Genomic DNA, 23,718 nt, shown 5'->3' on the forward strand with positions numbered 1-23,718 from the left:
TAGAAAAATACACTGCTGAGAGCTGCTGAAAGATTAGAATAACAGAAAATAGTGCTGAAAGAGACCTGAAGTGATCATCTGGTCCATTCCCTCTACTTGTGGCCAGAATAAACTGTTTAAATCAATGAGAGAAGATCACAGCCTTTTTTGTTTGTTTGTTCCAGTGCTTAATTACCCTACTGCATAGGTTTTTTCCTAATGCAAAACCTAACACTTCCTTGCTAAAATGCAGTGTTATCCTAGTCTTAGGACCTTTCTCTTTGCAGAAACACTCATTTGACAACTGCTGTGGTTTGTTCTGCTCTGAAACAATGCTCTGTGCTTTTGCACTGGTCCCAGAGCAATAAGCTTGTTGGTGTAAATGAATCAAAACTAAATTTGGGTCCCATGCACCTGGAATGAATGAAGTGAATTCCAGATGTGGTGACTCACTAAGGATTATAACTTGGTGTTTGAGCCCTAAGAATAGGTTTCCTCCTCCTTTATAAGTTTGAGTATTGTGAAGAAGGAACAAACATGGAGTGTGGCGATATCAAATTCCGTGATCAGGAAGGCAAAATAACAAATTCACAGATTTGCCATATAGTGGTAGATGGGAGCATGCAGCAAAAGCAGTTTTCAAGTGATCAAACTTTGAGCAGAAGTTGAGTTGCAAGGCTGCTAGTGGGAAACTGCATTGTTGCAGAAAGGCAGCATGGAGATACCTGGAGAGATGTGGAGCATTTGCTCCTAAAATAAAATATTCACCCTAGATTTTGCTGGTGGTAGGTAGTTCAGTGTATTGCAGGTGTGTAGGCAAGGTGGCAATTAGGCTATGGAGAACAGAAGAAAGTGATCAAAATTTTAAGTCTTGCAAATAAATAGACGTGGGATTTCCAGAGCAAGTCTGAGTATCTCTAATTTCTCAGGTTGAGGGGAGCTCTGGTCCTTAACCCTCTGTTTTTCAGTGTTTCACTGTTTTGGGGTGTTAATTCTTGAGCAATGTTTTATTGTTACTGGTGTAGGGAAGTTGTTCTTCATGGCTGAAAAAGGCTCAAAGATGAGGGTTAAGTTGAAGTCCCCAGGTGGATTTGGTCTTGCTCCAGCATGCTGCAGATCCCTCTAATCCAGTCCCGTGCTGCCAGCACTGTGGCCATCTTTGGCATGATGCTGTGCCCTAATTCTGATCGTTCTCTACTGCTCCAGATCAGAGCTTGTGTCTTGTCTCCCCAAAGAATGTCTGTCTGTCTGCAGAATGCTGCATGGCTGTGCTTTACAGGGCTCATCCTGAGAGTCTCTCAGAAGGTGAAATCATGGAATGGTTTGTGTTGGAAGGGACCTTAAAGATCATCTTGTTCCAACCCAGGGACACTTTCCACTACACCAGGTTGCTCCAAGCCCTGTCCACCCTGGCTTTGAACATTTCCAGGGACAGAACATCCATAACTTCTCTGGGTAGCCTGTGCCAGGGCCTTTCCACCCTCACAGCAGAGAATTTCTTCCTACTCTGAGTTTGAATCTACTCCCCCTTGTCCTGTCACTCCATGCTCTTGGCAATAATTACTCTCCTTTTTGGTAGGTTCCTTTCAGATACTGGAAGGCTATAATTAGATCACCCCGAACCCTTCCTTTCTGCAGGCTGAACAATTCCAATTCACTCAGGCTCTCATTGTAGGAGAGGTGCTCCATCCCTCTAATCAGATCTCAAACCATTATGTCCTGTGTTCCTGCTCCATTGTCCTTCCATAAGGAAACACAAAAAATTGGGAACTGGAAGGCTGGAGTGATGTTTTTAGAGGCAGGGTCTTGCTAAGTAATATTTGGGGAACATCACCCAGGTTTCACATGGTTGCCCTGTGATGGTGGTGAAAATATTCCCTCCCTGCAACTCACAACAAGATCAGCTTTGAGAAGTGCAGCGTTCCTTCTCTTTTTACATGGGTGGTTAAAAGGAGTGGCGTAATGAGTGTGAAGGCAAGAGAACAAAGCATATGTAGAAAAACCACTGGATTCCCAAAACAGAGTAGGGCTTTAAAAAAAAAGGAATTGGAAGCACAGCTCTCAGAAAAAGGCTTTCAAACTTCTGCTTAGAGAAGACTTGGCTTTAATCTCCTAATCTTAGTTTTGAAGTTTGGGGAAAAAATATATCTGTTACCATTCAGAGCAGCCCAAAGTTGTATTTGGCTAAAGCATTGCATTTTCAGTTTCAAACTGCAATAATCAAATTTACTCTTTCTAATCTGGTTTGCTTTAGATATGTCAGGAAATCTAAACATTTGCATTCCCCAAAAAGCAGCTGTGGTTTGGCTGTACCTGCTTGGGATCTAAAGCTTACTGGGAGCTTTCCCCTTGCTGGTAACAGACCTGCTGTGCCTTCTCTGATAGCAATAAACCCCGACTGGGATGAAAAGTGTCAGTGTCATTTGTTGGCAGGGCTGTTGGCTTAGGTTTGGGAAGTTTGTTCTAAGTCACTATCACAGGTGCCAGAACATGAGCTGAGCAGCAAGGGCTGCCTGGGGCCGGCTTGGCTGCGGTGTCTCGGTGGCTGCCGTCCCTGCCCGCCCCGGCGTTCCCAGGGGCGCATTGAGCGGAGCCAGCAGTGCCTGTCCCTGTGTCCAGCTGGCTCCAGGCAGCTCCGTGACACCCCAGAGCTCCAGGGGTGCTCTCAGTGGAACAGCACGAGTGAAAAGAGAAGGATAATCACTTCAGTGTGCTATGAAGGTGCCCGGTTGGAGTGGTGTCAGGGAAGAAACATGATTTCTTAATTTATCTAACAGGTGCAGAGGTCCAAATCAAAAGCAGGTCTCAGGAAAACACTGAACATGCACATAGCAGAGGGCACTCTCCACTAGGAATTGCTTACTAGCCTGAGCAAGCTAATGGAAGAGATCTTCCTCCTTCTCATGTCTGCAACAAAGTGTGGAGCCTAAGGGGCTGGCCTGAGGTCAAATGTACATTTTGGTATTGCCAAATGTAGGAGCCTATCAGAGGTTTCCACACTGGGTTTTGAAGTTGTTTGTCTGTGGCCTCAGTTTAAAGGTTTCTAATTTAGAACACCTTCCTGCCTCCCCTCAGCCTTTGGATGCAGCATCTGTTTCAGAATCCAATATCCTGGCTCAAGAAGTCCCAGACAGACACACGTTTTCCTCCTGAACACACTGCTGGGGTCCTGGAGAGGCTGGTGGAATGTGTCCTGAGCACTGAGCTTGGCTGCTTTCCAGCTTAAGGACATGGCTGGTACAGAGAAATCAGGAAATGGCCCCTTCGGGTGGGGTTTCATTGTGGATGGTCTGTGATTCTCCAATTCTTCATTCCTTATCTGCTCCTGGTACAATCAGAACATCCTCCATGGTCTAGGAGACAGAACAAAGCAAAGCCAAAACAATGAGAAAGGGCAGAGGGCCAGTCCCATCCTAAGCACTGCTGTGTGCTTAAGGGGAAATAATGTTGTAGCCCTTCATTTCATGTGGGTTAGATGGTTAGGGTTTGCTAGTGGCCCTTGCTGCTGTTTAGACCAATGAATGCTGTCACCAGCTCCACAATGTGCTTGGGCTTTTAGCTGCTTGACCTTCCATTGGTTTTCATTGAATGCATGCAACTAAAATCACAAGCACTCATCTGAAATCAAATGCAAGTTACTCTAAGGTAATTAAAGTGTTTCTAAATCATAATTCTTTGTAAGTTAATTTTTCTCTTTAACTTTGATTTTCCTTAATAAGGGCGGGTTTTCTCGGGTTTCCTGGCTGTGATCCCTGTTCCAGGATCTACTCAAGAGTTTGAGCCAAAGCTCTCTGGGTGCAGAGCTGTGTTGGTCTCAAACTGCTAAATCCCCACAAGAATTACAGAGTACATTCTCTGACTGTACTTTGCTTATTTTGCATGACTTGATGCCAGTGGGTGTCTCCATTGACATCAGGGGCTGCTGAACCAATCTTTCTGATATTTTTACTTTTCCTCTTTCCTGCACATGTGGTCTGGTGTGGGAGAAGTGATGTGAGCGTAAATCTAGGTTCAGCCTAGACCACTAAAAACAGGCTCCTGGCATCTTGTATGTGACCTGTGGGGCTGTCAGCTGGTTCCTCTGCACGGTTATACTGAGTGAGTGTTCCTCTGCAGTTACTGTCACGTGTGTTGAGCTTTTTCCTGTCTCTCCTGCTGTGGGATGGCTCCCAATGCTTGTGGGTCCTATTGGTGGCATCAAATTCCAGTGTGACAGCAGTGACAGCAGTGGCATTGTCTGCATAGGGAACCACAGAAAGGGAACGAGAGGCAGAGACCTTGTGATGCTGTAGTCTTGCTGCAGCCTGTTTTAATTAATTACTGTGTCATGGGGGATGAAGTTGAAGAATTGGCCCTGGTGAGGGGTGTCTTGTCTAGTAAGCAGTTGCTTAGTTTTGGTTCAGCTATTTTGTGTAAATAGTATCAAGAATGCAGGGTGGTTTTCTTAAAACTCTTAGTTATTTTACCTAGGATTTTACAGTTTTCCTCTTTCTTCCCCCTGACAATAGATAATGAAAGTGAGAATGGGATCCTAAAGAAATCTGTTCAAATGCTGGTAAATCTGAAAGAAATCAGCCATTTCTTATTCTTAAGTCATACACAAAAATGAAATTACAATCTTACAGGACAAGCTCATTGAAAGCAATATTCATTTGGGTTGTAAAGTTACTACTATGTATTTCTAAAGAAGACAAAACAGTTGTCTGAGTATTTGGCTTCATGTATGGCTTTCAAGTGAGATGGCAAAAACAGAAGTACACAAATTTTGGGAGAAAAGGGAGTATTGAGGAGTTGCTATTCCTCTCCTCTCAAATACAGTTCTTGCAATTTCCCTTTCTGAGGCTGTGGCCCAAATGTCCCGTAGTCCCTTGATTCCTTTATTTGCTTTTGTTTCTTGTTTCCATCTAACATCCTTCTTACAGATTTTTATGTTGACAGATAAAATGAAGAAGAATAGGAAATATATTTTATCGTGAACCTGTCAATATCTGTGAAATTTCCTGTGCTTTGCCACCTTATATGGATCTTACCACAGCAGGTAAAGCATATTAGGAGGTAGTTCCTATTAAAAAGTTGGTAAAACAGTAGTTAACGTCTGAATTATCATTAGGGTTTGAAGTGGAGATGAATGAGGTGATTCATACCTCTCATAAAGAATTTTATGTCCTCCCTGTAGGACTAGATAGGCAGGCTGTGTGATTTGCATTCGGAAGGTGTTTTTTCCCTTACTGTACAGGGTTAGAAACCTAATTCTTTCATTTAAACACAATTCAGTTTTGCTATAAACTGTGTTCCACTTCAGGCTTTCCACCTCTTGTGGTTTCTGTGCCCCATTCTTCAGGTAAGGCAGGGTTCTGTGGCAGTGAAATGCTATCCCCTCTGGAGAGCAGAAATGCAGCTATTATAGTTCATTGTTGTCCTTGGATGATAGGGAGGACGAAGATTTACTGGACTCCTCTAGAAAATATTTTGTATGCATTTATGAGTTTTTTGGTGGTGGAAAATACATACAGGGTTTACTGCTTGGAATGTGATGAGACATAATGAAAGATGAGTCATAACAGACTCTAAATTAATTAAAGGTCTTGCAATTTTTCTCTCACCTCTGCATTCAGTTATACACGTTGTCCCAGGAAAACAGAGGAAGGACTTGGCATTTCAGTAAATGTAGACACCCCTTGCTGAAGATCCACTGGTCTCTGCCAGCCTAAGTTGTTTTATAATGTACTTTATGTACATCAGTCCTCATGCTTTTGTATCAACTCTAGGAGAAAAAAGGATGGATCTCTGAGAGTGTAAATATCTTGAATGTGCATGTACATGTAGTTAGCAAGCTCTTTAGCAGTCACAGTCCTGCTGCCCAGATAGATCCACATTCAGAGAATATCTCACTTAGCAGTGGGCTCATGGGAAGTTATTAAATGTAATCAGCATTAAAGAATTCATCACCCATCTATAGGAGTGCAAGGCATGGAGCCATGGCCGCAGTGCAATCCCTGGGTGTGCAGGCAGTGCTTGCCTGCTGCGCCTGCAGGTACCAAGCTGAGTCTGTTCTCAGGTGCTCAGCTGTTCAGTGAGAGTTTGGAGTGAAATTCTGTAAGGTGCCTTTTGTGCTTGCCTGCTGAAATTTTGCTGGTTCTGAGATTAGGGCTGGTGTAGGGAAGACCCAGAGGGAGGGGGTAGTGAACTGTGGGAAGTTAATCACTCTCTGTTCCTTCAAGATTTATTTACTAGCAGTAGCATCATGGCTGTTTGGCATTGATGCCAAAGATGCATCTTCCAGCACCCCACTGACAATCAGGCTGTTCTGGGAAACACTGGAAAGTCTCCAGTTGTAGGTGCTTTGTAGATGTGTTACAGGACTTTTTACTGCTGTGTGTGAGTTCCATCCCCTGTTCCTCCTGCCAGAGGTCTGGTAACAGGCATGAGGCAAGGAACAGTGACTGCAGCTGCCTTCTTAGCTCTTTGACTTCAGCCTCCGGAGTACAGCCAGACTTTGTAAGAAGCAGCCTGGAAAACTGAGGATGAATGACACAAGGAGGTCTCTCCCTGCAGCAGCTGCTGCTCCTCGCAGGGAAGCTGTGGCAGGGAAATGTGTCCAGATGCCCTGCTGCTCCAGGATGTCCCACAGGTGTGCAGAAACTGGGGGAAGGCAGGGACAAGGGGAGCTGAGAGGCCAGGGGAGGATCAGGAGATGGGAATCTTGTCTGAGGAGAGGAGAGGGACCTTGAGAAGTGAAGGCTGTGCCTGGTTTCTGTCTGTGTAGGTTCCAGTGAGTTGCAGGGACATTCGGTTAGGGAAGCCAGATGCTTTTTTTGCTCATTGGGTCCAGACACAAGACAGGTTCTGTGGGCACGAGCCAAAGTGAAAATGAAAATCCTGGTCACAGGCAGTGACCTATGGGGTAGGGCAGAAGGTGCTTTGGAAACTACACCAAAAATCAGAATACAAGAACAATGAGAACCAGGCAAACAGCAGAGTGAAATGGGAGAAACTTGAAGAAAATGCACCTAGCAGCAGGCCAACATTTCGTTGTGCAGATGCTGCCCTTAAGAGCTGTGTATTTGGAAGAGTTCCTGCTCTGGAAGCAGACCAGGGCTGGTGCCTGATGGTCTCCAGCTGCCCTGCAAGCTGTGGCACTTGCTGGTGCTGCCAGCTCTCTGGAGTCATGACATCTAGTGCTTCTTGCTGTTCCACTTCTGTCCCACTTCAGGTTTCCACCACCCTTAGATTTGCGGGCTTAATTCCAGTGCAATCAAATGGTTCTTCCATTTTGTTGAGTTTTATACATTTTTTTCACACCTACTCAAGAACTCTTGAGCAAATGCAAGCTATTTGACTTGACCAAGTTGGAAGTAGCTGCACTTGCTAGTAGTTTCATTAGTAGGCTGTATAAGCTGTGCTTGATAAAACTTGAGGTGTTCAGCCTTTTAGCTAAAACAATCTTTCAGCCTTGATTGTTTCAACTGGAATAGCACATCTGCTCATAGTCTTAGCCTTGTTTCAGTGTATTTCAAAAAAACAGTGAGAATGCAAAGCCTGCTGATCAAGATAAACAGTATCTCTGTTAATGTACATTATGGAAGAAGGGATGGGGGAAAGGACATTTTCATAACTTGTGCTTTCCAAACTGCAATTGTAATGCTGGATGTATGCATGTTGTCAAGTTGCATGGAGATGGATGGGACAAATTCAGGCTCTGCTTTGGTATTTCATGAACTTTTTGCTTTCAGGGGTCCTTTTAATGTGCTGCTTGTGTGATCTTTATATTAAAGCTGATAATAGGATTATTTTAACAAAACAGAGGAAAGACTTAGATTTTAAAGTTCTTTCTGCCTAGCCAGAAAATGTGTGTGGGAGGGCCTAGCTCCAGCTTACCTGAGGCAGGAAGAAAAGACAGTAGACTGCTCCCTGGAGTTTACCTGGCTTTTACCCCTAGTCCAGAGAGCAGGTTTATTGAGTTAGCTCTATTTTACATCCCAGAGCATTGGTTTGTTGATTTTTGTGCTAATTCCTGGCACTACTTCAAGCATAGTAACCACTGTATTTTACAAACTGACAAATAAAATAGGAGCTGTTTGACTCTGCACATGTTGAGTTGATGAGTTGAAGATGCTTTGCTTGTCTTTCTGGTTGAAAACATTTCATTGCTTGCAGTGGGCCTGAGCTGTGGTGCAAGGCTGTGCACAGGGTGCTGTGCTCCCTGCTAGGTGAGGATGGCCAGTGCATGAGTTTCTTGACAGCAGTCTTGCAGCTGAAGGTGGTGATGATTTAGCTGTGCTGGAGCACAAGAGCTGCATGAAAAAAGACCCTCACAGGCTTGGGGCACCTTAGACTGGCTGGATTCCCTTTCCCTGGTGTGACTGTGCTGGTGTGGGCTCTGCTCATGCCCCAAGTGGTTGCAGGGGGAGTCCTGGTTGGAAATAGCTCCTTTTCCATTTGATTTGGCCTCCTCCTGTGAATTAGTTTGTGTTTAATTGCTGAATTTTCCTCAAGCTGAGGCAGCAGCTATACCAGACTGATGAGTCTCAAGAAGGATGAAATGCTGGCTTCTGTTCAGCTGGGCCAGACACAATGCAAGGTACTTTTGGCACCTTTCTCTGTGTTACTAAGGCATAATCAGTCTTGGAGTCTTTGAAGATATTTGTACAACATTAAAATCTTGGGCTTTGGACTAAAGCTTTGTTTGGAAATACTGTTGAAATGTTTGTCAAAATACAAAGGTAAAAACTGTCAGAAGACAGATTGCACTGAGCTCACCCTCTGATCGTGCTTGCTCAGGACTCTTCTGTGCAGTGGAAATTAGAGGCTCAGCTTGATTGAAAAAAAATAAATCAGCTTTTCTGAAAAAGTTGGTGCAGGTAGATCAGTTAGTGTTAAGTTTGGCTTTCTGGTTTCAGAGTATGGCTTTTACAATGTATACAGCATTTTAAACACAGAATTATTACACTACATGGTCAGCTAGCAAAATGAATATGTATTCAGCTTTTTTTTTTTTCCAGTTAATTTTGTTTGCTGAACAGGCCTCTCTGCTTTTGGAAATGATACTGATTCAGCTAGTTTTAATGACCAAACTCATAGAGTTTATTTGTACCAGAGCTCAAAATAAAGTCCCAAACTTTTTGATTCAAAACAAAAGATTCTCCAAGCAACACATAACAAAATACTCCACAGCTGATTTCGATAGATCAGGCCAGATGGATGTCAGGTAAGGCTACATGGTTTTCTGGGCATTTAGCACCTAGAGGAATTTATAACTGTGACAGGGAAGTGTCTGAAAGTGATGCCTTTGGCATGTATTAATTGCTTTGGGGTTGCACAGTAGTTTTCAACAGGGATCATTGATGCATTCCAAAACACACATGCTTTAGACTCAAGTACTTTTTTTCCTGTGCTTCTGAATGTGACTGTTTTTCAAAGCGGAGCAAGATACGTTATCCTGCTTTTTATAATAACAGGAAGGGTTTAAAGTCTATAGTTTTTCTCACTTTAAAAAATAAGCCGGGCCACAGTTTTAACCAGTACTCAAGGGAAAAAGACTTGAATGGAAAAATAATGTACATAATCAGCACAGTAATCCTTACATCTGATGTGAAGCAGAAAATTAATTTATTTTAGGAAAGCTATAAACCTTTTGGAATCGAAGCCCAGGCGTGTAGAGTTGAAAGTGTTCTGCTCTGTCAGTAAGTTAATGTATAAGAAAACGGAATAGAGAGGTGCCTTGGATGCAGGTGCTTTGCATCTGTGGCACAGAGTCTAGCAGAGGGCTCCCATCGTGGGCAGGAGCATGTGGGAATAGAGAGCTGGGTTTGTTCAGCTGTAGGAAGATTAAGATTAGGAGAGGCCATACTGCTGTCTTCAGCTACCTTTTGGGAGAAAATCGAGAAAGTGGAGTCAGCTTCTTGTAGGTACATGGCTGTATGCTGTAAAACCACAGATGTGAGTTGGAACATGGGAAATTATCTTTAGATAGAAATTTTAAATTTACTTACTTTACCATGAGTGTAGTCAAATACTGAAGCAGGTTCTGAGAGGTTGTGGTATTGTTCATCTGTGTACATGCTTGAAATTTGACTGGATGAAGCTCTCGTGTAGTTACATCTGCTTTAAGGAGGAGGCTGAGGTAGAGCCTTCTCCCAAATTACTAATTAGGAAATGAGAGGCAGCTTGGGGAAAGCTGGTAAGCAAGTCCTAGAGGGAAATTAGCAGGGTGAAATCCTGAAATGATGCTGTTGTTAACTTCTGTCTTTCAGAGTGCTTTCTGTCTGGTGTATTGCATAGCTTTGTTCCTTAAAAAAGGGAGGAGATTGCCCTTGAGGCTGTGTCCCGTGGCTGGAGGGCACAGTCTGAGCAGGGCTAGCAGAGTGCTCTGTCTCTGGGGGGCTCAGCCCCACAGCCACCCCTCTGTCACTGCTCCTCCCCTCTTCCCCTTGCAGAGGGTATTCTTCATCAAGATGAAAGAGTTGACGTAAACTAAAATTAGTATCAGAGTTATTAGAGACATTAAGATATTACTAATGAGTTCTAATTTAATCTCGGCACCCAGGCATGTACAGCAGTGAAACCTTTTATTAGGTTTCTATAATTGTGTTAAAAGTGATACCCTGAGGCTAATAGTGGAGCAAATGAAATTGCCAGGCTGTGTGCATGACAGCACTGACCTGACAGTCCTGTGAGGAGAGCAGGGCTTGCTCTTTTGCTGGGCTTTCAATGCTCAGTGTTTTATATCAGGCTCCTGAACTGGCAGGGGTTTAGTGCTGTTTCTATTTAAGACTGCCTTCTGTGTCATTTTGGCTCTGGACCAACAAATCCCAGTCTGAATGCTCCTGGAGCATTCATCGGGGAGATAGCTGGGTGGGGCATCCCGGGGTGCAGTTCCAGCTGAGGTATCTGTATCCTTTGAGCTTTCTGGAGGAGAAGCAGGTTCCTGTGTGCCTCGGTTCAGAGGGGAGTGCCAGGGGCAGCTCTGATAGCCAGGGTCAGCACGGAGCACCTGCCATTTCAAACCTTTCTTGGTACAGGTCTGAGCTTTGCAAAAGCCCATCAAACAAAACTGCAGAGGGCAGAGTAAGGAGAAATGCTCTGGGTATCAGCATCTCGGCACTGCAGAGAACATTTACAGCCCTTCTGCTCAGACCCCTGTTTGTGTTCAACTGAGTTGCCCTGCAGTCTGTATTATTATATATTACAATTTCACTGGTGCTTCAGTGGTGCCAGCTCAGAGCAGCAGTCCTTCCCTGACCCCCAGTTCCTTGTGACAAGACAAACGTGTGCAGGGGGTGAACTGGATCAGGGAACCCGTCCAAGTTAAAATTAGCCTGTGCAAGGAGCTAATTTCAACCTGGGACAGCTTCCCTGGCGGGCGGGCGCAGAGGAGCGTGCCCAGGCGGTGGGGAGCACACAGCCTCTGGCAGCCTTCAGCAGGGCTGGGGCTCCACCCTGCAGGGGGAGAACTGTCCTTTCCCTGTTTGAGATTAGATTAAAGTGTGGAACAAACTCACCTCCAAAATGGTATCCTGCTTCAGCTCAGTTGGTGACAACTTTGATCTTTGTTTGCAAATGTATATAAAAATGTAGTGAATTGAAATATTTTACTTTGGTTTTGACCTTCTTGCCATAAATTAGCTGCACTTTCAAATAAGAGTTGCTATAAACTGGAAGTAACATTTTCAAGTCAAGTAAGATGTCTTAGCTAACTCAGTGTTTTTATTTATTTCCCTGGTGAGGGAGATTTTTTTGAAGCTCCTCCCATGGGTTTGGTGAGCTGGTGACCTGGAGCTGGCTCTGAGCAGAGCCTGGTCCTTTGGGGGTGTCCACTGATTTTTCAGAGTGCATCCTCTTGTTTTTAATCACTGTCGGTTATGTGGAGCATTGTTGAGCATTAACCTGCAAGGCCAAGTGTGAGGGGTAGTGCAGATAGTTCATTAATATTTCCATCCCAAGGCCTGCTCTGGGTTCCCTGCAGTGGCCTGGGTGAGAAACCCTCTGGAGGAATTGTTGCTCCTTGGAGAACTGGGGCTGTTTCCATCCTCGTGTGCCCTCCAGCCCTGTGGGTGCTGTGTGGGGAGGGATTGCCAGAGGTGTCTGCAGTGAAAACAGAGACCCCCTTGGGCACAGACAGGGGCAGTGTGGGGACACCAGCTCCAGTTAAAATGGCCCATACAGGCAGCTGTGGGGTGGGAGTGGGAGCTTGGCCACCTGTGTGGCCCTGGCGTTCCTGGGAAAGGCTGTGTCCTTCCCAGAGCCTGAGGGATGGAGAACCTGTGGCTCTTTCCCTCAGGGCCTCTGTTTCAGCCTTGAGGGGGAGGGAAGGGAGCCCCTGACTCACTGTCACACTTAATGCTGTGACTCTCTGGGCTCTGGTATTTGTGTGTCCCCCTGGTTTTGGATTTGCTTGCTTAATGGTCTCTTGCTTTTTTTCCCCCCTTTCTAAAAATGTGTGTTTGTGGAGCATCAGAAAATAATCATCTGCAGTCTGTACCAGATCCTTTCTGGCACCTGCAAATCCTGTGGGGTAGAACAAACAGAGCCTGAGTGTGTCCATCACAACTCTGTGATGTAGGTATCCTTAACCAGGATACTGAACTTACTGAAACACATACAAAGATGGAATAATTAAAAAAAAATTTAAAAAGTTCTACAAGAATGAAGTTTCTAATCAGCTTTAAACTTTCTCTGTAGCTGCAAGGTGAGAGTGATTGCAGTGCCTTTTTTAAAAAAAATTTTTTGTGAGCTGCCTAGGAGCTCAAGAGTTTTTTAAGAGGTGAATAGGTGATTCCTTGAGGCACAATGTGGGTGAGTATTGGATCCTAATTTGAGGCGTAGTTATCACTCACACATTCAAGTTTTGATACCTTTAGTGCAGGGAGTACAGGGGAAATACTGCCCCTTTGATGGTGCATCTTTATGACATTGATTCTGTTGTGTCCCTGACTGTGTTCAGGTAACTTTGGTGTCCAGTGTTCTTAACAGTGTAAAATACTGGGTTTGTTTGTTTGTTTGGTTTTTTTTTTGTTTTGTAGCTGATAATGTCATGTTACTCAAATGAAATAGTCACAACTTTGTGTCCTTCTGACAACAGCTGAGTTTCACATTGTCGTTCCTTGTGGGTTTTGTCTTGTTTCAAAATTCAAAATGTGGTGTTTCTGATGTTAAGATGCATTGCTTTTATGGTGTAAGTTCAAGGGTTTTCTAATTTTTGTGTTTCTCTCGTTTGCTTTAAGAGTCAGATTTACAGATCTGTCAGCACAGGGCACCAACATGCTGCACCAAAAAAATGGAAGAAAGCTACCAGGCAGCTGTTCGAAGGGAGAGGACTCAGAGCATCCAGGCACTGAACTTTGAGCTGAAGTACATGATTGTTGGTCACATCACAGCTTTCCAAGGTAGGAAATTTTGAGTAGTTTGTAACTTTGCTTAATCCAAAGGAAAGCTCTTTTCTTTACTTTTCATTCCTCTGGCATCGCATGCTGTTGTCACTGCCTTATGGTTTGCTCCCCAGTTCTTTGATGGTTGTGCTTTTGGATAAAGGTGATGGCACTTAATCTTGACTGGTATGTTAAGCATCTTCCTAAATCTAATTAGGAATAGATTTAAGTTGAGACATTGTTTCTGGGGTTAGTGTGGATTTTTAAAGGCATTTTCAAGTGTTTTTTTCAATGCCTGCTGGTCATGCTTTTTGATATTCTCTTGTATTGCCAAACCATTTACAGGTGTAGAACATTAAATGAAGACACATTTGTTTATTGGTGCTGAAAGATGAGTGCTCTAACGGATATGTCAGATGAGAACACAGCTTTTGCTTCATGACAAAATGCAGGAGTGCCTTGCTCTGACAGGCACATGTCAAACTATTCAGTTCCTTTGTTCAGGTGGTTATTGTGCTGTTACAGGGAGGAAAAGGCTTGGGTACAACTGTGCACTGTAGTGCTGGGTACTGGAGGCTTTTCTCCAGAAGGGCATTTAAACATAGGCTGTGAACTTTAAACTTATGAGAGCTGAGTGATTAAATCAGTCAATGAGTGATGAATCCAGCTTACTGACCTCTGTGGGCCTAATTATATGCTTAATTTTAACTCTGCTTTGCTATGTGCAGTGCTGAGCACCCTCATGGAATGGGTTCAGAAATGAGACCAGTAGTTATTAAAATACCAAGTGTTGAGGCCTGGATAGTTAAGCCTATTGTTAGAAGGCAGGTTTTATCAGTAGTAGCTTTTTTTGTCTGGTTTCTCCTATTTGAGTGAAAATACTATAAATAAAAGATGTGACTGACAGTTAATAAGAGACAGCATATTAACTAAAATTGACAATAAGTGATGGTGGAAGTCTGAAAGAGACATGAAGGGGTTGGAGAAAAAGAGTTTCTTTCTTTTGTTTTTTATCTCTTCCCTTTTTTACCCATGAGTGAGAAATGGCATTTTGGTTTAATTTACAATTAATTTTTGAAAATGTTTTATATCCCCTTTCATTAAAAAATTGTCTTGGAGGGCACTTCAGAGGAGCAGTGTAGTGAAAGGGTGACTGTGGGCATTGTTAAATGCTGGTTATTCATTCAAGCAATCTCTCAGTATTATGATGGAATAAAGGTAAGGTCAGAATAGATTAACCTACCAGCCCCTTTAGGTCAAGCCAGAGGTTTTATTGTCCATTGCTGATGCAGCCTTTTGATGGAATGAAAGCGGCAGTTAGACATTTCACACAGTTTAAATTTACAAGCATTTTCTGGAAGTGGGTAAATAGGTTGTTTGTTGTGACTTGCTGTGGCTGGCCTTCTGTCTGTATTAGGTGGGAACACTTGAAAAATGTAACTTTGCTGGCTGGCACTGGGAGCTGCTTTTGTTCTTTGGTTTAGTCCCAGGTGTCAGTGAAAAGCCTCTCTCTTTATCTGGTGCTGGATAAACATTCTGTTGCTAAGAGTGGTGCTGTGTGAGACATTTACTGAGAGAAGATCTTTGCATTGAATTGACTCTGTCTTTTTGGTCTGTTTTCACTTGTTGCTGTTTTGAATGATAAAGTGAGTGTGCCAACAGCATGTTTTACAGTCTGAGAAAAGGAAACTCTGATTTTAGAACCTTTTGGATGCTTTTTAGGTTTCATGTTTCTTGCAACAGTGAGAACTGACTCAGACTTACTGAAAAACAGCACTTTATTCATTTGTATGGAGTGGTGTTTACTTATACAGTTTTCATGCACAATTTACTTTTATATATACACATTTTTAGTACTGTTAGTTTAGTCAGAGCAAAGCAATAGTTAGCCTTGCTGCCTGCTTCTGAGGAGAGGAAATCTTAGCTGCTTTTTATGCACTTCAAGCAGACAATACTGTTAATATTACAGCAATACTGATGAAATAATTTTCAAGATTACTGCAGTGTAAGAAATGGATTTTCAGTAGTTCATCTCTGAGAATACAGTGGTGGGAGTTAAATTGTATTGGGAAAAAGAGACAACTTTTTTGGAAGGGGAGACACTCAAAGAGAATGTTGGGGTTTTTTAAAGTTATCATCTCCTTATATTCTTTCAAAGAAGTCAAAAGGCAGTTCTGGGGACATTAAGTGCCAGAAGTGTTAACAATAAGGATCTTTCTCACGTGAGTAGGAGTTTTGATATGAATTTGGTTAATATTCCCTCTACACTGCCTTGGCACTGCAGTTGGCTGAGGATATTCTGGACTTGAAGAGATACTGTTTTGGGTTTTCTTCTTGAAAGTGAAAATGTAATTTAAGTAGCTTTGCCCACAGCTGAAATAAGAAAATTATCACAGGTGCTGGATTTAGTTGTGCAAAATAATTAGCCTGTAAGACCTGATTAAATACATCACAGCTGTGGGCAGCTTGTGTTTGGGCTAGTGCCCAATCTGTATCTGTGGAGAGCTTTAGCACTAAGGTTCAGTCCCAGTGTTTCTCCCCTAAAGTTTTCAATATCAGCAAGTGGTCTTTGCTCCAACACTTAACTAAATCAAGCTCCTACATGGATATTTTGCTTGAATGCCTGTCTCCAGTGCTGATAGCACTGATCTGAGTAGGAGGAGCCCCTCTGGCACCAACTGCGGGCTGAAAATGCAGAAACAGGACAGGAGGAGGGACAGAGGCAGGAATGGAAGGGCCAGGTGGCTGCTTGGGAGGCACAGCATCAGAATCAGCTCCTGCAAGATCATACAGTGACACAAAGTCTGGGGGTCTGACATGCTGAATGCACACAGGGCCCTGTGGGAGGGTTTTGTGGAAAGATGATGCATTCGCTTTCCCTTCGTGTTCTGGTCCATGGTGCAGCCTCAAGGTCATAAACCAGGGTTTTAGTCCCTTGACAGAAGTGTGACTGCTCCAAATGGAATCACAGGCAAGGAGGAGTGAGTGCATGAGATGAGTAAGTGATCCAGGCTGTAATAGGAGCAGTGTAACAGAGGAGAATGTGCCTTTTGTGATGATCCTCCCCATCAGCCTCTGGCTCTTCACAGCTGGCTTTGTTTTGGATGCATTTTGGAGCAGGTCACTTTGTCCCATGCAAAGATGGGCCTGCCTGTCTTTGCTCCTGTGGCTGCAGCCTGAAATGCCCAGCAGAGCTATTCAAATGATGATGAAACAGGACACTTCCATTTTGTATCTCACTCTCCCCTGTGATAACCCAAAGACTCTCTTTTGAACTTACTGTTTTCTTTGTTGCAGTGGTTATTTTAGGCTTTTGTGTAAACAAATGTACTGTTTGAGATGGATGTCTTTGTGGTAATGATACATGTTCTTTGGCACAGTCATCCATCCCTGCCCCAGTTTCCTCATGCAGTCCCTGCACTCCTCGGGGACACTTCCAAGTATGGCAACTGCTTCATTGTTAGTGGATTAGGAGCGGTGTGGGTGTGCAGGCTGAAAGTTGCTGTCAGAGGAGGTATCAACATCTGACAGGAAAGCTTTGTTGTGGTCAGACAGCAGAGAGAACTTGGCCTCCCTTTTCTGTGTCCTTTATGGAGTGCTAACAGGTGCCACATGAGGACCCACAGACAGCTTGGCTCTGCTCCTGTCATCGTATGCTGAGGCTAATTTAAAGTAATGAGAATCCAAACACTGATAATTTATTTGTTCTGCCGATGGTCTCTGCAGAGAGGCAGAACAAGATACTTTTAAACCTACATCACTTTTCAGTCACCAAATTAGCAGCTATCAGAGATGTGATAAAAAACTTCGAGCTCAACAGTTTAAAAAAGTTACTGTTCTCTGCACTTTTTTTTACAGTAGGCAATAGGAATTGTTCACTTAGCCTCTGAAGAGAAAGCTTCCAAGAAAGCTTGTTGGTCATAAAGCACTAATTTGTCTTACTTTTTTGAACTAACATTCATTTGACCTTGTGAGTTGAGTGCTGGGACCAGTTCCAGTGTCCTCCCAGCTATAGGAGGGAAGATGAGCTTTGGAGCTCTGTTCTTCTCACTCCTAACCCATGGGGTTTGGCAAAGCAGTGCTCACCTTCTGCTTTCTATGGAATGGGAAGGTGTTGGTTGGGAAAGCACCTTGCTGCAGTTTCTAATAGCTGCAGTTGCCCTGACATTGCAGTGCATGCACATTGGTTTGCCCTGCTGCCATCTGATCCAACTTGGGAAGGCCATGAATGATGGAACGGGAGGCTTGTTGTAGCAGGCATGGAATCCAGGCCTTCTGGTTGTCAGTAAAGCCTGAAGGTTAATGCCTAGTTTATCCATAAATTCCTTAAGCACAAGGGTTTTCCTCTGAAAGCCTCTATGGGGATGACTGGATGTTTTCAGGGGGTCTTGGGATGGATAACACCAGTGGGCCCATTAATCAACTGATCCAAATTCTCCCAGAAAGGAATAATACACTACAGTTCACTCAGGGCTTTGTGGGGTCAAAAACATTTTCCATTTTCATCTGGCTCTGTTGCAGTGTTGCTGATACGTTTTTTTACTGAATTTTGGAATATCAGCTTGAAATAGGGGTGTCTGGTTAAGGGTGTTGAAGTGCAATGACATTTACAAAACAAAGACTTGGCTGTAGATGTGCACTCTGGTTTGAAGTAAATTACTGCATGAAGTGTAGCCACAATGCTGGAGATGGATGCAGTCCAAAATCAATGAGCTATTAAAAAAAAAAAAGCCAACCATCACCAGCAGAAACCTGCCAAAGCTCACCACCAGTGCTTCTGGTTCCTGTTATTTACTGCTAGATTATAAAAATGCAGAAGTGTTGTTTTCTAAATAGGTTTTTGTAGTCTTGTACTGCTTGGTCATTTACTCAGACAAAATGTGAGCCACCCCTTTCCACTTGTTTTGTACTCTGCTGACCTTTGAGCTGAAAGTTGGCCAGGATGCAGAATTTGGGTTTGGCTCTAGACAAAAATTGTTTCCTACAGAGAGAGAGGCTCTGCCGGAGCGTTTCTGTCGCTCTCCTGTTCAGAGCACCAGTGGCTCTGTGTTCTCCTGCAGCAGTGGGAGCTGGGGCTGTGGGTGCAGCCCAGGGCTGTGGGTGCAGCCCAGGGCTGGAGTGTCCCTTCCCAGCTGGGAGCTGCCTGTGGTGGAGCCCTGCTGGCTCCTGGGGCTGTAGGTGCAGAATCCTGTGTTCACCCCAGTGACAGAACCAGCCCTGCTGAAATGGAAACACAGCACTTCACTGGATGCTCTTTGTGTGCAGACTTGAGGCTCGTGTGGGAAGTACCTCAGTGTGGGTGTGCTGGTGTTGCAGATAGAAGGGAAGCCGTGTTTCCTGAAGTGGCACATCATATACCATAGCTCCCTCTAAAAACAGTATTTGCTAGATTTCTAGAGATTTCTAGAGCCCTCGGAGGGGAAGGAATTTTGTCTGATTGTATTCTACTGAGATGTTTGCTGCAGGAGAAAGAGATGCTCCTTTTGTCCTTGATCTTGGCATGGTTGGGCTACTTTGCCCTAAATGAGGGCATGGGCAGTAAATGAACAGGGAAATCGATGAGAAATATGAACATGCTTCCCTCTTGCCCTGGAGACTGATAATTCCAGAGCTTGCCAAGTCTAGGCCAAGATGTACCAATTATGTAATGGAGTAATTATCCATTTTTGGGCTCAGTGTCCCTTAATTCCGCTCCCCCCAGGTTATCTTTTGGTTGCCACAACAGAATTGGCAATGTTGACTATGCTGATGCTGTTTAATTATGCTTAATTATTAGGCCTCCTGCTTTAAACACACAGCCTACTTCCATTGTGTCCATTGATCCTGAAATTTTCCTATTACAAATACATTATTGCCTGTAAGCTTTTATCCTCTGTGTGCCATGTATGATTTTAGAGGCCAGGACTTTGATAAAATTTCAGTCTTTGCATTTTTGGTGATGGAAGGGGGTGTTAAATTCTTTCCTGTAATTGTCCTTCTCTCAGCAAAATAAAAAGTTTGCAAGGTGCTGTTCCCTAATGCTCTCACCTTTTATCTTCTGAAAGTGCAAAATTAAAAGAAAATCTTGGTGGTCGGCCAGGGACTGTGAGTAAATATTAAGCATCACATTGTGAATGAAGATTATTGAACTCACTGTACAGCTTATGTGTTCTGTCTTCAAACCTTCTGAATAGTGTGAGGTGGTTTTTTTTTTTTTTTGGCTGAAAGACTACCTGTGATGCTTTGGAATAATACCTTTTCAGAAGTTGTGTGTATGTTTTTGTCAGGATTCTAGATTCAGATTGATTCTTTTATGCTGTACATTACTGAAAAAATTAATATGTTTCTTACTTGGTGTCTTGTATTGTTCATTTTGCATAGAAATTGAAATCAGTGTGACTTTCTATCCATAAATAGTTTAAGAAATGTAGTTTATTTCTATGTACAAGTTGAAAATTACATGGGGAAGAACCCCAAATAAACTCTGACCTTTAAAACTTTCCTGTAGCACCTATTAAACATAAAATGAGTTTGTGCAGAAATTAATTCCAGCCTCTCATGTCCTCTAAGACTGTGTGCCCCTAGATTCTTCTTGTACTATTTCATTTCCCATAGGGTACATTACAAAAAGTAAGTATCTGATGGTTTTTTGTGGTTTTCACTGTTTTTTCGAGGGTTTTAAAATTATGCTGAAAAGATAATTTCCCTAACAAACTGCTGATTCCACTCTGTTTCCTTAATAGTGCTCCCCTTCTGCATCTAAAATACCCCTTGCATCCTGTATTTTCCTCTGTAACCCATGCTGCTGGTCACCTGTGATCTTCAGGTTCTGTCACATGCCAGTAATTCCAGCCTTTTCTCCCAGTATAAAAATTCAGATGAGTACAGTTTTGGCTTTCCCTGTGCTCCCTTTCACTTTAGAGATGTGTGAGCTGTGGAGATTCTCTGTGCTTTCACTGCCAGGATTTACCCACCTGTGATGCTGGTGTTGTATCAGCATCTCTGACTCCTCTAGAATGTAAAAAACTGTTAATCTTGGCAATTTCTGTGTGTTTCTGATTGCATTGATGTATCCCTTGGCTGCTAGTTGTCATTTGGGCAGCTTGTTAGGAAGAAGAAATTACAAGTCTTTGAAAGAACACAGGAAAAATCAGAGGAATAATGGAGCAAATAAGAAAATTCTGATTACTTTATTCTTTCAAATCAAGCAGAGAAATAAATGAAAACCTAGGAAGGATGCTTAATTCTAGCCATGGAGTGGAAATCACTGTCGTGCAAACCAAATTTAGTAATGATCATGTCCACATAAGTCTTTATAGAGTAACTACAGCTAGTGACTGTACTGTTAATAGTGGATTTCTCCTGTTACACTGAAATGACTTTTTATCCAGTGGCAATCAGCAGTCACACGTGGGAGTCCCCAGCTCTGTGAGTAGCTCACTGTTCCAGGATTTCCTGTGTGTTGTGTGCAGGTTTGGTTTGTGGAATGGTGCAGTTCTTTCTGGGGAATGCACATGCAGACCTGTGCTTGTGGATAACTGGAGAATATTGCCAGAAGCTTATACTGGAAATCATTATATCCTTATCAGTGCTGAAGTTTTTGGCTGGTTACTGGAATTGCAGTGCTTTGACTGCTTAGCAGAAGTGCTCTATTGTTTAGATATCTTTGTAACATTCAATTTATTAAATACAGATTTTACAGAACTGTTTGGCCTGAGGCTTTGAAAGACAGGATGATTCCATGTGAAGTGGTGAGAGAAATAAACATTAAATGCATTTAAAAGGAAACAGCAACTCATCTAGATAAGATATCGTCAGTTTAGCCATGATAATCATCATGTAAACTTGCTTCCTGGGCTTGTCTGGCTGTGGCTGCCATTTGATGCCTAGAATGTCAGCAATTCGGGGCAGGGACAGTCTCTTCATCATCTATTTATAACTGTTTCTCAGGCAATGTGTGTAGGGCATCATGGTGCTGCTACAAGAAATGTAATGAACACACACATCCACATGATCTATCATGTGATCATGCATTTGGTTCTCTCCTATCCCTGTCCATATTTCACTTGTTGGTGTCTGTATTTATCTTTTTCTTGCTCTCTGTTCTCCCCACTACCTTGTCAGGCTGTTGACTGTATTTTCAGAGTAGAAGAACATGGTGGAACTGTAGCCCAACCAACTAACGAGGTGTTAATTGAGGTAGAAAACACAGAGATGGCTGGAGAGAAAGTGTTCCTTTGTTAAAAAAAAAAAAAAAAAAGCCAAAGAGTCTGCAAAAGCAAAGTGAGCAAATGAATCTGAGGGCCTGGCTGCCTGGTATCTCCTTTAGTGTCCTTTCTTCTGGATTTGCACACCTTATTCACAACCATGTTGTGAAACTTCTGTCCTCTCCTTCCTGTGGACTAGAAGGGTGGTTTCCTTCCTTCATTTCCCTTTTGTTCTTTCCATCAGGAAGGTTCCATCATTATTGCCCAGTCTGATTTCATCCAGTCCGTCAGCCCGGTGGTTCTGCTGCTGGCTGTGGGAGTGCCTCAGGAAACTTCTGAAATCAAACTGTTCTCCCTGCAATTGAGTCTCAAATTCTTGCTTGCCAATGTCAGGCTGACATTTTGAGAAAGAACTGGGTGAAGACCTGGGGAAGAATGTGTTCCGGCAGATTTTTCAATACGAGTATAACTGTATGAAGATCCTGCACAAAGGACTTTTTTTTTTTTTTTAACTTTTATTCAGAGTGGTTTTTGGAATAAAAGACCACTGATTGTCAGTTTGGGGGTATTTCAATGAGAGTTCAGATTTTTATTACACATCCTTCTCTCCCAAAGATGATCAGTTGTTTAAAATTCCTTTCGTTTTATTAGTCTTTTTCTTGTGAATTTGAAAACAGGAGAGGCATTTTCTTAGGCCATTTCTGGATCCAAAATTGTAGATTTTTTTGAGCAAGAGTATTGGTACTGCACTGCTGTAAATGTTGGACAGTTCAATAAAAATAGGAGTAACCCTTATAGATCAACTTGATGCAAGAGGACTAATTTACTGGAAATTCTTCATTTTCACGATTGCATTTTCAGACTTAAAAAGAAAATTACTGAGGCTGCAAGGTTAAGAGAGCAGAATCTCAAAGCAAGTATGTTCGGGGGAGCACAAGAAACAGAAATAGATTCCAGTCTCAGCTCTGTGCCCCAGTGATGATGGCATTTCAGTTTGCAGTGTGCCAGCTGTAGACTAAATGGATGAATGTTGTACTCAAACAAAAAATTTTTTTTTTAGGTTTACATATACATTGCCATTGGGTTTGTTTTGGTGGGGTTTTTTTTTTCTTTTCCCTTGGTTTGGGAGGCAAATGTAGAACGGCTTAGGTTATTTTTGGGCATTTTAGCCAAATTAATGAATCTGTTATGCAGACGTAATCTCTTTCCTTTCAGAGTAATTTGAATGTATGCCCTTTAGTAATGGTGTGCAACATAAGGCATTACTGATCTAAACGGTTAGGTGTGTTTAATTGTAAAAAAAAAAAGAGAATAAAATTTTCACCCAGTTATTTGCAGAAAGTGACTTATTGCTGTTGTGGGGTATTTTGTTTATGGGCTGGGGCTGCATATAAAGCCCCAAGTCACTGGGACAGTCCTGGGAAGATCACATTTCCTGTAACACAGGAGACAGCACCACAGAGAGATGGAGGTAAAAGCAACAGGGTCACGTTTTTCAGTGTAAGAGAGAGCGTTCTGAGTTATGTTGGGATTTTAGATCAGATTTCAGAATCCGTGTTTGATCTTAGTTCATGATGTTCTTGATGCTCTGGAGTGTCAGGGCTTCCCTGGTCACCCATCTGCTGAGAGCACTGGGGGTGGCAGGCTTGGAGGATACTTGAATTTAAAAAGAGGTGTACTTGATTTTAAATGAGCTTATTAATGTATTTACTTTCAGAGAAAACAAGTTCAAAAGTTTTTAGAATTGTAGGGGACTTTGGAGGTCAGGAAATTAACCCTGCTGGTGTGTGTTTTTTGTGACCATGTCCTTTTTTGTGTGATGATTTTTTTTTTTTTTTTGTGATTGTGTGATTGCCCCATGGCAAGGCTGCCAGAGCTGTTTTGGGGCAGCACCTGGGCCAGCCCTGTGTACCCCAGTGTGGGGAGACTGGCATTTTTAAGGAAATGCCAAATACCCAAGTATCTGTTGTGCTATAATCATGTAGAGGTGTCTGCTCTAATCCATGGTGTGGGAACACAATTCTCACTAAAACTAACTCTTCCATATGATTTTTTAATGGACATGGCTTTTCATCTGTCCTCGGAATAGCTGTGAAATGACATGTGCAACATATCAGATTTGAAGTTAGTGTGGATTCCTGGTCCTGTTCCTTCCTCATGGACATCTGTTTGGATTGCATTTCTGC

The 23,718-nt window shown here is 42.9% G+C and overlaps 1 protein-coding gene across 1 annotated transcript in view; it reads left to right on the forward strand.

The window, feature by feature from the left end:
- Nucleotides 1-23,718, forward strand: part of LOC134555926 (glypican-5-like) — a 339,079-nt gene that overhangs the window by 9,717 nt on the left and 305,644 nt on the right. The window contains exon 2 of the mRNA XM_063407996.1: nucleotides 13,203-13,364. Within this exon, the coding sequence (XP_063264066.1) occupies nucleotides 13,203-13,364 (162 nt within the window). The remainder of the gene's footprint in view (nucleotides 1-13,202; nucleotides 13,365-23,718) is intronic.

The sequence above is a fragment of the Prinia subflava genome, chromosome 11, assembly GCF_021018805.1.
Source record: "Prinia subflava isolate CZ2003 ecotype Zambia chromosome 11, Cam_Psub_1.2, whole genome shotgun sequence".
Classification (NCBI taxonomy): domain Eukaryota; kingdom Metazoa; phylum Chordata; class Aves; order Passeriformes; family Cisticolidae; genus Prinia; species Prinia subflava.